At 45.1% G+C, this 15,095-nt stretch overlaps 1 protein-coding gene across 2 annotated transcripts in view; it reads right to left on the bottom strand.

Annotated features, from left to right (window-relative positions):
• The window catches only part of SLC24A3 (solute carrier family 24 member 3), a 486,519-nt gene that overhangs the window by 409,157 nt on the left and 62,267 nt on the right, over nt 1-15,095 (bottom strand). For both annotated transcript variants that reach the window (XM_047069242.1, XM_047069241.1), the window contains exon 2: nt 13,369-13,497. In XM_047069242.1, coding sequence (XP_046925198.1) covers nt 13,369-13,497 — 129 coding nt within the window. The remainder of the gene's footprint in view (nt 1-13,368; nt 13,498-15,095) is intronic.

The following is a 15,095-nucleotide window of genomic DNA, read 5'->3' as shown; positions in this document are numbered from 1 at the left end:
TATGTGAGGGGTGGGCTGGGGGTTTCTAGAGAAGGGGCATGAAGGAACTTCCTGGGATGATGTATGCCCTAGATGTTGATAGAGATTGGGAGCACTACTGTATGCATATGTCAGAACTCACTGATGGGACACTTAAGACGCATGCACTTCGTTGTGTATAAACATTACCCAAAAAGAAGGATAAACAAACAACAAACTCTAGTTAATGATATGCATGCTAAACTATGGGAGAGGGAGTGTATTTATTTCTGCAAATTGTTTTGAAATCCACTAAATTAAACAGGAGAGGGGTGCCTGGGTGGCCCAGTCAGCTGAGCATCTGACTCTTAATTTCAGCTCAGGTCATAATCTCATGGCTGTCGGGTTCAAGCCCCATGTCGGCTTTGTGCCGAAGGTGAGGATCCTGCTTGGGATTCTCTCTTCCCCTCTCTCTCTCTCTCTGCCCCTCACTTGCACGCACCCACACATGCTTTCCCTCTCTCTCAATATAAATAAAAAAACATTTGAAACAGGGCAGATTGATAGATGGATACAGGGCTGGCTAGATGAACAAATCTGTGAGAAAGCCAGTCGAGTCAAATGTGAGTTACAGAACCTAGGTCCTGAGTCTAAGTTCACTGTAAAATCCCTTCAATTTTTCTGTATGTTTGCAAATTTTTATAATAAAATGCTGGAGTGAAAACAAAAGTACCTGAAAGTAGAACTCTTGAGCCTGGATGGGGGAGAGGGGATACAAATTCATAAATAAACAGCACATGAAATTGTGGCATTGAAAAGACAATAATTCTAGATTTACAATGAGTAGATTTACTACTGAGAGTCTGTGTACCCTCAGCAACCACCAAGCGCCATTCATCCTGGGCCCCAGGCAAGGGAACACCTTTTTTGTGAGCCACAAACACAAATGATTCCTGCAAAGGGGCCAATGTTCTGCATGAAACTAGCATCAATGGATAAAAACACTGGACAGAGGATGGGTACAGCTGTGTTGATTTTCCTTCCTTTAAATTCAGCATTAAACTATAATTTAACTTAATAAATTGGTCTAGTACTTGTGGTTAAAATGGCACAGGCAGGGGAGGAACTGTTTCTGGAATATGGAAGGATCACTGTCCATGGAACACAGGTCACCTCTTTTCAAATGACCTGACAAAGTTACCTCCAAAGGGCAGACGTGCAGGGTGAACATGGGCAAAATCGAGCACAGAACAATCCCAGCTTCTTTCCCACCTTCTCACTGCCCTTCACTGCCTCTTCTTTTATCTGTCGATATCCATTCTGGACAGCCAGCCTCGCACACTCCATCTACTAAGACCAAAATTCCCATTACTGGTGATTTTTCTATGGATTTTCCCAGGACATTTCAACAAGAATTCAGGTAAGTGTAATTCCCATTTCCCAAGAAAGACCCACTGGGGGGGCTGAGGTTGATGCTGACAGGCTGTTCATGTGCCAACATGTAAGGTTTGACAATTAAGCACATTTTTACTTTTGGGGAACCTGGGTGGCTCAGTTGGTTGAACGTCCAACTTCAGCTCAGGTCATGATTTCATAGCTCATGAGTTTGAGCCCCACAATCCAGTTCGGTGGTGACAGCTCAGAGCCTGGAGCCTGCTTTGAATTCTGTGTCTCCATTTCTCTCTGCCCCTCCCCCACTTGTTTCTCTCTCTCTCTCTCTCTCTCTCTCTCTCTCTCTCTCTCTCTCTTTCTCACACACACACACACACACACACACACACACACACGGATAAATGTTTAAAAAAATGTTTTTAAAGAATATTTTTACTTTCCACCTACATATTACAGGCATGTTTCAGAGATGTTGTGGGTTCAATTCCAGACCACTGGGATAAAGCAAATGTCTCAGTAAAGTGAGTCACATGAATGTTTTGGTTTCCCAGTGCATACAAAAGCTATGTTTACACTCTGTTGCAGTCTATTAAGTGTGCAATAGCATTATGCCAAAAAAAATGTGTGAAACTTAATTAAAAATACTTAAAATGTTAACCATCATCTGAGCTTTCAGTGAGCTGTAATCACCCATCACCACAATAAGTATAATAAGAATTCCAAAAGTTTGAAATAGTGTGAGAATTACCAAAATGTGACTGACAGACACAAAGTGAGTGAATGTCATTGGGAAAATGGTGCCTATAGATTTGCCCATCCTAGGATTGCCATAAACTTCCAATTTGTAAAAAGAAAATGCAGTATCTGTGAAGTAAGATAAACCAAAGTGCAGTAAAATCAGGTGTACCTGTGTAATATTAGTATGTCAGATCTGTTTACTTTCCTCCTATAGAAATCTCCATACCCTAATCAACACCCTAATCAATAACCACAATCTCTTGTGCATAACTAATTGAGGCTCTGCTTATGAAACCCCTTAGCACACAGTGGGTGCTCAAAATATGGGCATCCATTCACACATTGAACATCTGCTGTGTGCTACTCTACAATCTTTATTCCATTGATTCTTCATGGCAACCCTTTAGATTTGTACCATGAATTATCCCACTTCTCAGGGGAAGAAACCAAGGCTTTGAGAGTTTAAATGACTGGTCCATGATCCTACAGCCCATAGGTATCAAAACAGGACTCCTCTCCAGGTCTGTGGAACCCTGGTCCACATCCCTACCTCTGCCCAGAAGTACTTTATAAAACATGGCTACCCCTTATCTCTTTTTTCTCTCAATAGTCCAAGGCAGGGTGGGAACTCTGAGTGCCTATTTAGTGACTGAGGTAATAGTCGCTTAAGTGAGTCCAGCCTGACTACACAGACCCCAGTCCTATGCTCCTTCTAGAGTGGCCTGTCCCCAGTACTCTGCATCCTGTTTCTTCCCTTTCTCGGCCAAGCACCCCTAATCCCAACAGCATGGACACTGGGTGAGCTCTGAGGCTCCGTGCAGGCTCAGGGCTAGGGAGCCAGGCTGGGCTTTGTGCAGAAAGGCCTTGGCAGGGATGGACAAGCCACTGGGCTGGGCTCATGTCTATTTTGTCCTGAGTCCGCTTCTAAAAAAAGCTGCTAATCTTTAATTCAGGGATTTTATTGTTCTATTATAGAAATTTCAGCCAAACTAATGGCTTAAACTATATCAGGAACCTCAGAAGCGCCAATATGAAAATCCAGACATGTACTTATTTAACCTTACTCTCCAAGGTGGAATGTGAACTTTGTCATGGGCATAGATAGGGCCTAACCCAGTAAATTCAGACTGGGGGTGGCCATCAGCCCACAGGCCATGGGGAGCCCCCACGTAGGAGGAAGCAATAGGCTGGCTGCCTGATGCCCAAGTATGCAGTCTGTGGAAGGCACACTCAGTGCACTAACTCAGATATGCCCTCCCCATAGCCCTCAGCCACACTGCCTGATTACTCCACATAGCCTGTTTTTAAAAGTCTGAGGCCCAGAGGAGCTGCCATGAGCCTCTGAGGAGAGACACCCTGACTGGGTCTCATCCTACCCTAAAGCTCCCAGAGTCTACCCCAGGCCTGAGCATGTCCCAGTGAGGTCAGGATCAGAGTGCCCACTGAGATCATGATGGGAGAGACAAGTGCTCAGCAACCACCCAAGGTCTAAAACACAAGAGGAAATCCCCTGAAAAGCAAGGCAGGAACACTCCCCCTTGACCCTGATAGACACACATTTTAAAATACAGCTAGGTGAAACTCCATCCTGGTGTTTCCCAGGGGAAGAAGTCTTAGAAACAAAACCCAAGGACTGTCCCCCCATGATGGAGTCTGTATGGCTCACAAGGAATGCCAGTTCTCTTCCTCTGGACCAGCTTTCCAGAGCTGGCTGGTGCATGGAGGCAGGTGGCCTCAGGCCACGGTCTCAGCCCTGACTGCACCCTGGCATCACTGGGGAGCTCTCAAGCCATTGAAGCCTGGTTTCCAGCCAGAGACTTGAGTCGTCTTGGTGTGGAGTGGGGCCTGGATTGAAAATCTCCCCAGGGGACTCCAGGGAACTAAGCCAGGGCTCCTCGCATTCAAGTGCACCTAACAAGCCCCAGGAGTACTTGTGAAGACCCAGATGGCAGGGCCCACTTCCCAGAGGCTCTGGCGCAGCAGGCCTCAGGTGGGGCCCGGGAACAAGCATTTCTGACAAGCTCCCAGGGCTGCTGCCCGTCTGCTTCGCTTTGAGAACCATTAAGTTATCTGAGAGCACCTGTATGAGAACAGGGTAGTGTCCTCCTGCTGACCTCGATTTGCAGGTGTGATTTCAGGCAGACTCCACACACAAACAAGGTGAGGGGACATGGCCCAGCCCTGTGGCCAGAGGCAGGAAAAGTCGAGATGTGCAAGGACTAGTCCTTACTCTACTACCAACCAGAGGTGGATGCTGGACATGCCACCCTTCGTACCCCCTTTCATGCCCCTAGACCTCAGTCCCGGCTTCAACTGTACAATGAGGCTATCTGTGGCACAAGATCATTTTGGAATGTGTAATTCAAGAAAAAAGTCCACAGATCACCTGGGGTGTGCTGCAGCACCACCAAGGAATAGGTAGCAGGCAAGAATGAACTCCCATAGAGCTGGAGATGGGGCCAGGGCCACATTTGCTCCCTGGCCTCAAGGAAGAAGTGGATGCCACTGTCACTATCAAGAGGCCACATGGGTGCAGCCAAGGGGTACACTGGGGCCAGGAGGTGACTAACCCTTGAGCTGACCCCAAGGCAGGTAGGTGTTCCTGGCCACCCCATTCCAATGCCCGTGGCCTCTACACACAGGTGAGCTCACTTCTCACTGCTCTGGGGGTACCTGCAAGGTAAGTCCTGGGGATACCACACTCCCCAGCAACCAGCCCCTCATGGATACTTCATCCTCTGACCCAAAAGGGAAGCAATTCTAGGTGTAAGGAAGATTGCATTAGTCCACACCAGTGGTTTTCAAGCATTTTTATGGGAGTGAATATTACCTCTTCTACTTTAAACAGATCCCTACAATATGGACAAACAACATTAAAGGTTCTTGACTGTGTATCTATGTGTGGGAGAGAAAGCAGTAAAGTAAAACTCACAGACCCCTGCAGCCCAGGGGTGTCATGTTAAACATTAAAAATATTTAACATGACACTAGTTTTAATACGGCACAGGCACCATCTGGGGGAAGGGTCAGGGAGAGGGGGGATTTTTTCTTGTCTTAACCTCCCCTCCAGGCCACATCAGGTGCCAGTCCCAGGGCCTAGAGCAGGGTGTAGCAGCAAACATTCCTATGAAGGACCACAGAGTAAATACTTTAGGCTTTGCAGGACCTATGGTCTGTGTTGCAACTACTCAGCTCTGCCTTCATATAGCAAAGGCAGCCACAGACAACACATAGATGGATGTGTATGTCTGTGTTCTAATAAAACTTTATTTACAAAAACAGTCAACAGACCAGATTTGGCCAAGGGCCATGGTTTGCTGAGCCCTGGCTTGAGGAAAAATGTTTGGAATCAAGAATCCCTAAGCTTCTTTCCACATTTATGACTACGAATTCTCAATTCTTTAACTCAACTTGCCTTGCTCTCAGTCTAATTTATCTACAAACAATACAGTCATTCCTCACTTTCAAATATTTTTTGTTCCAAGATCCAAACATGTTCCAATAAGCTAGTGAATGTAAAACTGCTTTGAAGGTCTAAAGTCCTGTGCAAATAGGCAGGCCCACAAAAGCATCTAAGAGCAGAGCTTATCATCCTTCACCTGTGTTTTGGGAAGATTCTAGGTACCACTGACTGGATTAGTCTGCCCAGGCTGCTTTTAAAGAACAAGGCTGTTAAGAATGTCTCAAGAAATAAGTCCTAAAGGGATCATGTAGCTAGAAGAAATGAATAGCGTCTGGCCCTTTCCTCCCAGAGCTGGAGACTTCTAAGCCCTTCATTAGTGTGAAGTAGAAAATCCTGTACTCCTTATCTTATCCTATGTGTCTATACAGTGGCCTATGAGGCCAGAACATGGCATTAGTCAGAAGTCTCCTAGTTAATCTCTGGACATGTCTCCTTCGCACAGCTCTAAGAATGTTGCACTGTGGCCAAACTATACTCAATAAGCTATCCATCCTTAAAATAGTCTTCATGATCCCACCATGTCCTAATGTGCCTCAGAGAGGCAAAGTCCTTACAAATGACTGCCATCACTCTGCCTTCCACTGTATTTCTGGTAACAAAGACAATGGGGCCACAATTTAATGAACATGTACTGACTGAGGTTCCAGCTGTTCACATAGCTCACTTCACTGCATGATTACAACTCTGTAAAGTGGGTGTCTTGCATTTTGCAAATGGTGGAAATGAGGTTCAAAGAATTTAAGAAACTCACCTGGCATCTCACAGGCTGAAAGTGATGGATTTGAGATTTAGGGTTTATTCTGGAACTTAAACTCTTACATTATTGCCAATGATTCATGTATTAAATGTTCATCATTTTTCCTAGGGTTCTTGTATTTACAAAGAAGAAATGCAATTTGCAATTAGGCACAACTGGGACCATTCCTACCTGAATTGTGACCCTCCCAAGGTGAAGAGAGAGTTGAATTATGTCACCTTGAGCAAGTGAGAATCATGAAGGTTAAACCAAGAGCTAAGTTCACCTCAGAAGATGTCAGTCTAGGTTAGGATTTTGCTGTAGAGGGAGAATACTGCTCTTGTAAACAGATAAAAAGAAACAAGTTCGGGGGTGGGGGGGGGAAATAATGTAGCAGAGACTAGCTAGCTGTTCACCAGGTCTGCTGTCTCTTATTCAAGGGCATTCTGCTAGTATACAAATCCCAGCCTCCCTTGAAGTGAGAAGTTGTCCTGTGACTGAGCCTTGACCAATGGAATGTGAGCAGGAGTGAGGATCTCACACTCAGCTATGCACAAACCTCCATGCTTTTGCCTCTTAAAGCAAAGAAGCACAACCACCTTGGAAACCAAGTGTGAGGATGAGAAAGCTTCGAAATGGAAGGCTTCAGAGTCCATGGACCACCTCTTGAAACAGGGCCCCCAAAGACCAGAACCTTCCACAAGAAAGAAAGAAACTCCTTTTGTGTTAAACTCCCAAAGCTAGACTTCTTGTTACAGCAGCTACTATTACCCTGTCTAACTAATCCAGTAAAGAATCTGACACAAGTTAAAGAGCAGATCACAATAAGTGTCTAACTTGTGGCACTTAAGAATGTCAACAGCTATTTTTTGAACCATTATGAAAATTACAAATGCATAGGGAAGCTGGTGAAAGTTCAGTAAGCGAGTATAATAAAGTATAGATTTTAAGACTTTAAAAAAAAACCCTTAGCTCTTTCCTGGGTTCAATCCCAGGGATAAAACACTGGGACAACTGAAGTTTGTCATTTTTAGTACTGTGGATGTATTTGGTTAAATAAAACATATTATTAAAGTAAATTTCACCTGTTTCTGTTTACCTTTTTAATGTAGCCACTAGAAAATTTAAACCTCCATCTGTAGCTTGCATTCTAATTCCACAGGACAGTGCTACTCTAAATCATGCAAATGTCAGGCTTTCCACCTGATCACCAGTATGTTTGCAGTATCTATGTATGACAGTTGGGGGAGGGGCTCTCCTCTGCTTCTGACAAGTGCATTCACCCACTCACCCACTCTGGATATTTTTTTCTTCATGTAACAGATAAGAGATGTGGCCTTTCCACGCTTCATAGATTAGTCATGCCCAACCCTGTGTCCTGTGGTTTCAGACCAACTGGCCTTTTTCTTTTTTTTAAGTTTTTATTTAAATTCCAGTTAGTGAACATATAGTGTGTAATACTACTTTCAGGTGTACAATATAGTGATTCAACACTTCTATACAACACCTGGGGCCCATCATGACAAGTGCCCTCCTTAATCCCCATCCCCTACTTCACCCATCCCCCACCCACCTGCTTAGACCAACTGGCCTTGATGTTATGGTTTAAAGTCAAAAAACAGTAGGACCCTGGGGCACCTGGGTGGCTCAGTCAGGTAAGCATTCAACTTTGGCTCAGGTCATGATCTCACGACTCAGGAATTCAAGCCCCATGTCAGGCTCTGTGCTGACAGCTCAGAGCTTCAAGCCTGTTTCCCTCCCCTGCTCACACTGTCTCTCTCTCAAAAATAAACATTAAAAAAATTTTTAAAGGAAACAGTAGGACCCCAACACTTAACTTTGTCTGTGACCTGCAGCCTGAACTAGTCTGTGTTGCCTGCCAATCTGGGGCCATACTCACCCCTTGTATTTATCCCATATTGCTTCTCTTTTATGGACCTCTGACTTCCCTCCTCTATTACAATTCACATTTGGCTCTCAGATCATGTAGTTTCTGGCCATTTCAGTAGACCCCTGATTCAGTAAACCCTCCTGGCATGCCCCATAGGTACCTACAACACAGGCCTGGGGTGTCTTTCCCATCTTCAGGGACCTTAGACCCAATTAAGCCAGGCAGAGAGAGGGAGATGAGCCCTTTATCAAAAGAACATCCGGTGATCTCAGAACGAAGCCCATGCCAAAGGCTATCATTTTAAATAGCTTCTTTCTTCCAAAGTTTATTTGAAGAGGCACTCAGGAAAAGCTTATTTCCTTAAAACATCAAAGAACCAAAAACCAAAAGATGACAGATTCTTCTGGAGACAGACTGCAAAGTGTATAAATAAAAATTTGCAAAGTGCACAAATAAAGATGACAAAGAGTTCATTTCTGCCACAGTTGTCCACCACTCTCAATATTACATTTAGCTAACTTAATTTTCCATGGATAAAATTTATTCAAAGTTAAATTTCACTTAATAGGTCATCTGAGTAAACAGTTTCAAGTGGTATTTGCCAAAAAACAATATGTTTCCAGGCTCTAGATGAAATCGGCAGTGTCAGTGTTTAAGAAAACAACCTTAAAAATTCACAAAGGACTGGAATAATTGCAGAAAAATTGGAGCCAGAGCTTAGTCGTTTTCATGCAGTTCTGAAGGTAAAAACAAAATTACCAATTTCCACCAAAATCATGTCTTGGAGTAGCGTGGGGGGGGGTGGGGAAGATAATGCCATTTAAAAATAAATTCCAAAATATTGCAAAAAAATGTATCTTTAAAGTGGCAGCTGTCATATGAAGACTGTGCCATCTCTGTGCTGTCACACCAACCAAAGAGAGCACTGACACTGTAACGGGCACCCTGCCTCCTGGTCTTTCCCTGGGCAGTGTTCTGGGTACAGGGTTTCCAGAGGAAGGAAGAAGGAGAGGGACAGGGAGAGGGGGCAGGAGAGGGGTAGAGGAGAAGAAGAAAGGGGAATGAGGGTCAAAGGAGGAGGTATGACAAGCAATTCTGCAAATGCAAAGAAGTTATTCAAGGCAGTGGAGCAGGGCAGCTTGGGGTGGAAGTTTTCATGAATCTCTCGTCTTGAAATTTCATGCAATTATTGGATCTGTACAATGGAAGGGATAGAAAGGATAAACTAGTTGCAGATCTATTTCATAGATAAGGAAACTGACATCTGAGAAAGCAAACCAGCCCCATATCCTGAACAGAGAATATAAGGTCATTCCATCTCCAAACTCTGAACCTACTTACTCTAATGGCCCCTGAGGCCAAGGGTTCCAAGAACACAGCCTGAGAAGCCCAGTGACATCACAAATTCTGCTAGATGTACTTTATGACAAGAGCCAAATTAACTCCTGCCTGTGACCCTGGCACCATTACTCACTTGGCCATGGCAAATGCTGGCACCCCAAACACTCAGGTCCCCGAGTAAATAAGTGCCCCTCTGAGCACAGAGGGAACTCCAATGCATCATCTTTGGAAGTACATTCTCGCTCTGCTGACATCATAACAAAGAGGAAGGAAAGCTGGTCCAGAAACACAGGGCTCACTTCCTAGCCCTACATTTAAGGCTTTTGAGAGCAGGGTGCCTGGGTGGCTCAGCAGGTTAAGCGGCTGACTTTGACTCAGGTCATGAGCTCATGGTTTTTGAGTCCGAGCCCCACGTCGGGCTCTGTGCTGACAGCTCAGAGCCTGCTTTGGATTCTGTGTTTCCCTCTCTCTCTGTCCCTCCCCTGCTCATGTTCTCTCTCTCAAAAAAATAAACATTAAAAAAAATTTTTAAGACTCTTGAGAGCAGACACTAAGCATTCAACCAGTACATGCATTATTCTCTGCATACAGGGATACTCTGACCTCTTAAGGAAACCAGGGCAACTGGGCCTTGGCTCACTCTAACTCAGTCCTCCCCTCCCATAGTGAGTTAGAGACAGAGAAGATGAAAACTACTAAATTTTCCAAACCAGGATCTTATGAGTGCTTTAGCTCTCAACATTTTTGCTTGAAACACCTGTTCCATCAAGACTGAGAAGCAGACCTCCAACAGCATTCTGGAAAGAGCACCAAGGCTACCGGGGGGGGGGGGGGGCATGTGTGTCCGTGGTCATGGTTTGGCCACGTTCTTGTAGAAACAGAGCATTCCTCAGAGGCGCTGTGCTCATTACCATGGCAAGATCTTTCAAGCTTGTCTGTATTAGAAGATGGTGCTGGGACATCTCAGCCCCACTTAGCTGACTGCCCGGACTTGGGCCACCTGAGGCAACGGCCTGTTGACAGAACCAAATGGACCGTATGTGCCCATTCCTGTGAGGAGTGGCTGGAGAAGGTAGTTCCATGACCCACTTGTAATGGAGGGATGGTTGCCCCCAGCAGAGAGTGAGAAATACATGAGTGAGCTCCCACTACAGAACTACCACCACACACAGGGCACTAAGCTGTTCTTATTACTTCATTACCAATTCTCACAGCAGTCATGAAAGGTCAGAATGATTATCTCAATTTCTCAGAGAAGCAGACAGATGCTTAGAAAGCCTATTTCTCCCAAAGCCCAGAGCTTCTAAGCTGGGATTCAAATGCAGGTTGAGTAGGACTCCAAAACCCAGGAAGAGATGGAGCTCTCAAATCTACATGTCCACTTTATCTTCTTGAGGTGCTTCCAATTAAGCCCAGAAGATGAGGAGATGTTCAAAAACAAATGGAAGTTCTGGATCTGCCTGTCCAATAGAACTTTCTGTGGTGATGGAAATATGTTATGATCTGTGCTCTCCAATATGGTAGCCACAAGCCACACTCAGCTATTGGGTATTTGACATGTAGCTAGTGCAGCTGAGAATCTGAATTTTTAATGTATTTAATTTGAATTTAAGTCACCACTGAGTGTCCGTATTGGACAGCACAGTTAGAGACATTTTGTACCAGAAATATTCAGCAAACAGAATGGTCACAGCAGGCTTGGTGAAGAACAGAGGCTCCAGGCAGGCCCTTGATGTATCAGGACTTAAAAAGATCCCTCCTTGTTTCAGGAATGACCACTTTCCCTGTAGAATTTGGCTCGGAGTCAAGGGCTCCGGAAATCAAGCCCAGTTCCCATAGCACACAAATGAAGAAATCAAGAATATTCCTTTTGGGTCTTTATTCTTTCTGGACTGCCTCTAAGCAGCATTATGAGCTCTTGTTCAGTCCTCCTGCTGCCCTCTAGAAGCCCTTCCTTCTCTCTCCCCCTATGCCCTCCTTGCCAACACCAGCAGGTGCTGAGCTTGTGCTCTTTTTAAAAACCTGGACGTGTTTTCTACCTGGAACTGAGTCATTTCCTCTCTTGAAATGCCTTTTAATGTGTTTATTCTTCTACACATGCCACTCTGAGAAAGACACTTCTTGACACAGTGAGCATACTCTGTGCCACTCACAGAGACAACACCACCTCCCTCAACACACATCCCTCAACAGGGAACAGAAGCCCTCCATCACCACTGGCCCAGAGCATGGTGGCTGAACCCAACCTGGAGCCAGTCACTGTATTATGTGACTCCATTCTTTCCCATACCAAAGGTGACGACTGGCCTCCATAATGCTATATTTCCTGTCTTCTGACATCCCAATCACCATCAGCCTCTTAGCTCCAGAAAGATGTTGAAAAACACTTGGCTACAATGCCAGATCAGTAACCAGGGTTCTTGGCACATCTCTCTACAAACGGCTCTACAAAGGCTCTGTCTGCTGTGTGTGGCACTCGAACCCGTCACATCCATTTTCACTTCTAGCTCACATAGCAACTATGTGCTTCACTAACCTTCAAGAGTGTTCCTTCAGAGCATTTAATAATAGCCATGGTGACCCTTGAATTTTCCAGCTTGAGGAATATAGATTATGTAGTGCTGAGGGCTATTGTGGGGTTTTTTTTTTGGGGGGGAGAGGGGGTGGCTGGTAATCTATTTTTAATTCCTTCCTGCTCTGCTTGGAAAGTGACTGTTAAAATTCTCAGTATGGTGGTAAAGGACACCCCTACCCACCTTCCCAAAAAAGAGCAGGCACACAACTTCACAGAACACCTTCTGTTCTCAAAGGTCTAAGGTTCTTTGGGCTGCACTGAAGACTGTTTATATCTTTCCAGCATGACACTAAAAATAAGACTGGTTTTTGGATGTAGGATCAACATTTGGTTGAGCTCCTGAACCCTCAGACGGGGCACACATGGGGCCCATGTCCCCATCAAGCAAAGAAAAGAGGGTCCCAGAGAGTTGAGAAGTCCAAGTCAGGATTGGCAGAGTAGAGCTGCAGGCCTAATACATCCCCATGCCTGTTTTGTACAGTCTGCGAGCTAAGAATGGTTTTTAAATGTGTAAAGGGTTATAAAAGGGTATTTTAAAAAGCAAAAACTTAGACACGGTATATGGCCTACAAAGACTGAAATATTTACTGTCTGGCCATTTGTCAGACAAGTTTGCTGACCCCTGGTTGGAACTAGCAAGGACCTCAACCACCTAGAGGGTGCTTGCCATTTCCTGAGATTCGGTGAGCTAAGTTCTGACAATTCCAAGTCCCCCTCACTCACGTTGTGTTTGTTTTCCTTTTACATTCAGTAACACTGGAAATAGAATGTTCCATATCTTTCTGAGGAAAAACACAACAGGTATCAAATATAATAGCTTATAAATGAATATTCACTTCTTCCAAAAAGACCAACAACATAGGTAGGGATCTGGTTCAATCCCAGTGTCTTTATTGTGACACAAAGAAGGCTTCTGCTTAAAAACCAGCCAGAGAGAATTCCAGGGATCAAAGAAATGATGACCACAGAACATCCTCACTCATCCTGTTCCAGACTTAGTTTCCCACTTGAGAGCACCAGCGTCCACCTTTGATATCAGCATCACTGATGTTGACTTACCTTGTCGCCCATGCCCTAGAAAAAGAATACAGAGGTAGAATCACAGCTGAATGGTCCCGGGATCTCACCTTTCAGTTTCTTAGATGCCTGCTCTAAATGTCCCTAAGAACGTCTGGATTCGAACTCAAAGGGAAAAAAGCATGGCATCCAGCCCTTCCTCAGACACAACCAGAAAAAATGGCAGCCACTGCCCACAGCAAAGCTGTTACTATTACCTGGTTCAGTGCAGTTCTTGCTGCTCCGGAGTCCTGCATCTTCTGAAGTCAGAGTATCGTTCACCTGCATTAACTTCCTCCCCACCGTCCATTGTCTGTCTTCCCCTAGGAGGTCCATGAAGTCGAGGTCTGGAGAGAAAAAGGTTACCACACATCATTAACAGTTGGGTTTTAGCCTTTACCAATGCTGCATGTCCAGTGTCTTGATCAGCCATCATTTGCTCACTGATGAGCCTATACACCCCATCCTGGCCCTTATTGTACTTCATCCATGCTGCCTCTAACTGCCTGCGGGCTTCCTCTAGCGGCTGGATCCTGCTGGGCCCAAGAGAGGCAGCCCTCAGCCACTAACCAGTAGGGAGTGTATAACTAACTTTCTCACCGCTCCAATGGGATGACTATTAGGTATGTATTCTTTCTCCACTGGGAATATGCTCCTGTTGTCTACAGTGTAACTCTGCTGATAAAGCACAATTTATTAACTGCTGTCCTTCCTTGCCTTAATTCCTCACTCCCAGTAACATGCTGATAATGTTTAACAACCAACTCTCCAGGGAAAGAAAGGTCCTGTTTTATAGCCATTGGCCAATTTCCGTAGTGTAAATATTCTCATCATGGCCAATTTCAACACGACCAACATGACCTCACTGAACACAGATTTGAAAAGAGATGGGTACAATTCAGTTCTTAAGTCAGCATGACTGTCTCTATCCCACCAGCATCTACTCCCGTACCAGTATTTCCTTGAGCCACTCCTCAAATAAAGCTACTGCAACTGAACAGTTGCCCAGGATCTGCTTCTGGAGGGTTGTCCAAGATAGGGCACCATGTCGATGTCCCCAGGATCTAGGCCAGTGAATACACAGATGAAAGCACAGATGTGAAAACAGTGAACCACTGAATGCGTGATGGGATGAGCAGGCTAATAGTGCTGAGGCCTCCAGCCGACATGACTGTAGGGACCAGGGGAAAGAGCTAAGCAACAGAGAGCATCTAGAGAGTCATAAGCAAACAGGGAAGAGTATGAGACATGATGTCTGGGGCCTTCTGGAAGGGGGAGGGAAGAGGAGAGGAGAGGAGAGGAGAGGAGGGGAGGGGAGGGGAGGGGAGGGGAGGGGAGAGGAGAGGAGAGGAGAGGAGAGGAGAGGAGAGGAGAGGAGAGGAGAGAAGAAGTTGTGGAGAACTCAACATTGCTTCAGAGTGCAAGGAAAGTAAAAGAATTCAGCAATGAATCATGAAAGGAAAGAGGAAGGGGAATGGTATAAAGCAAGGTCAGCAGAAAGGGAATTTCAAGAGTGGCCAATGGCCTTGGCCACTATGGACAATTCAAGCAAGACAAAGGCAAAGACACAACAGAGCTGGACATCAGAGAGCCACTGGAAGGTGGAAACAGCAAGCAAAGATGGTCTTTCTGGTGGCTTAGCACTAAAGAAAGATGTGGCATGAGGCAATGGCCACCTCTTAATTGTCCAGAGTTGCTGTGGTCAGAAAATGGATCTAAGTAAAAGATGAGGATCATGGGTCAAGTGGTGTTCATGAAAGGCCACAGGGTACATCCCACCCAGCCACATCAGTATGGTGTTCTGAAATGATCAATGAAGAGCTAGGTCATCATACCCATTCCTCTATTTCCATGGTGATTTTAGTTTCCCAAATGATTTCACCTTCATTACTGAATTTGAACCTCACAACACCACTTAGGAAAGAAAGAGGGAGCAGGGATATTG

Source organism: Lynx rufus, unplaced genomic scaffold, assembly GCF_022079265.1.
Source record: "Lynx rufus isolate CCGP_SWC_20201006 ecotype Redwood Valley unplaced genomic scaffold, mLynRuf1.p SCAF_8, whole genome shotgun sequence".
NCBI classification, from domain to species: Eukaryota; Metazoa; Chordata; class Mammalia; order Carnivora; family Felidae; genus Lynx; species Lynx rufus.
Note: the sequence above shows the minus strand (reverse complement) of the source record. Positions and strands in the feature narration are given on the sequence as shown.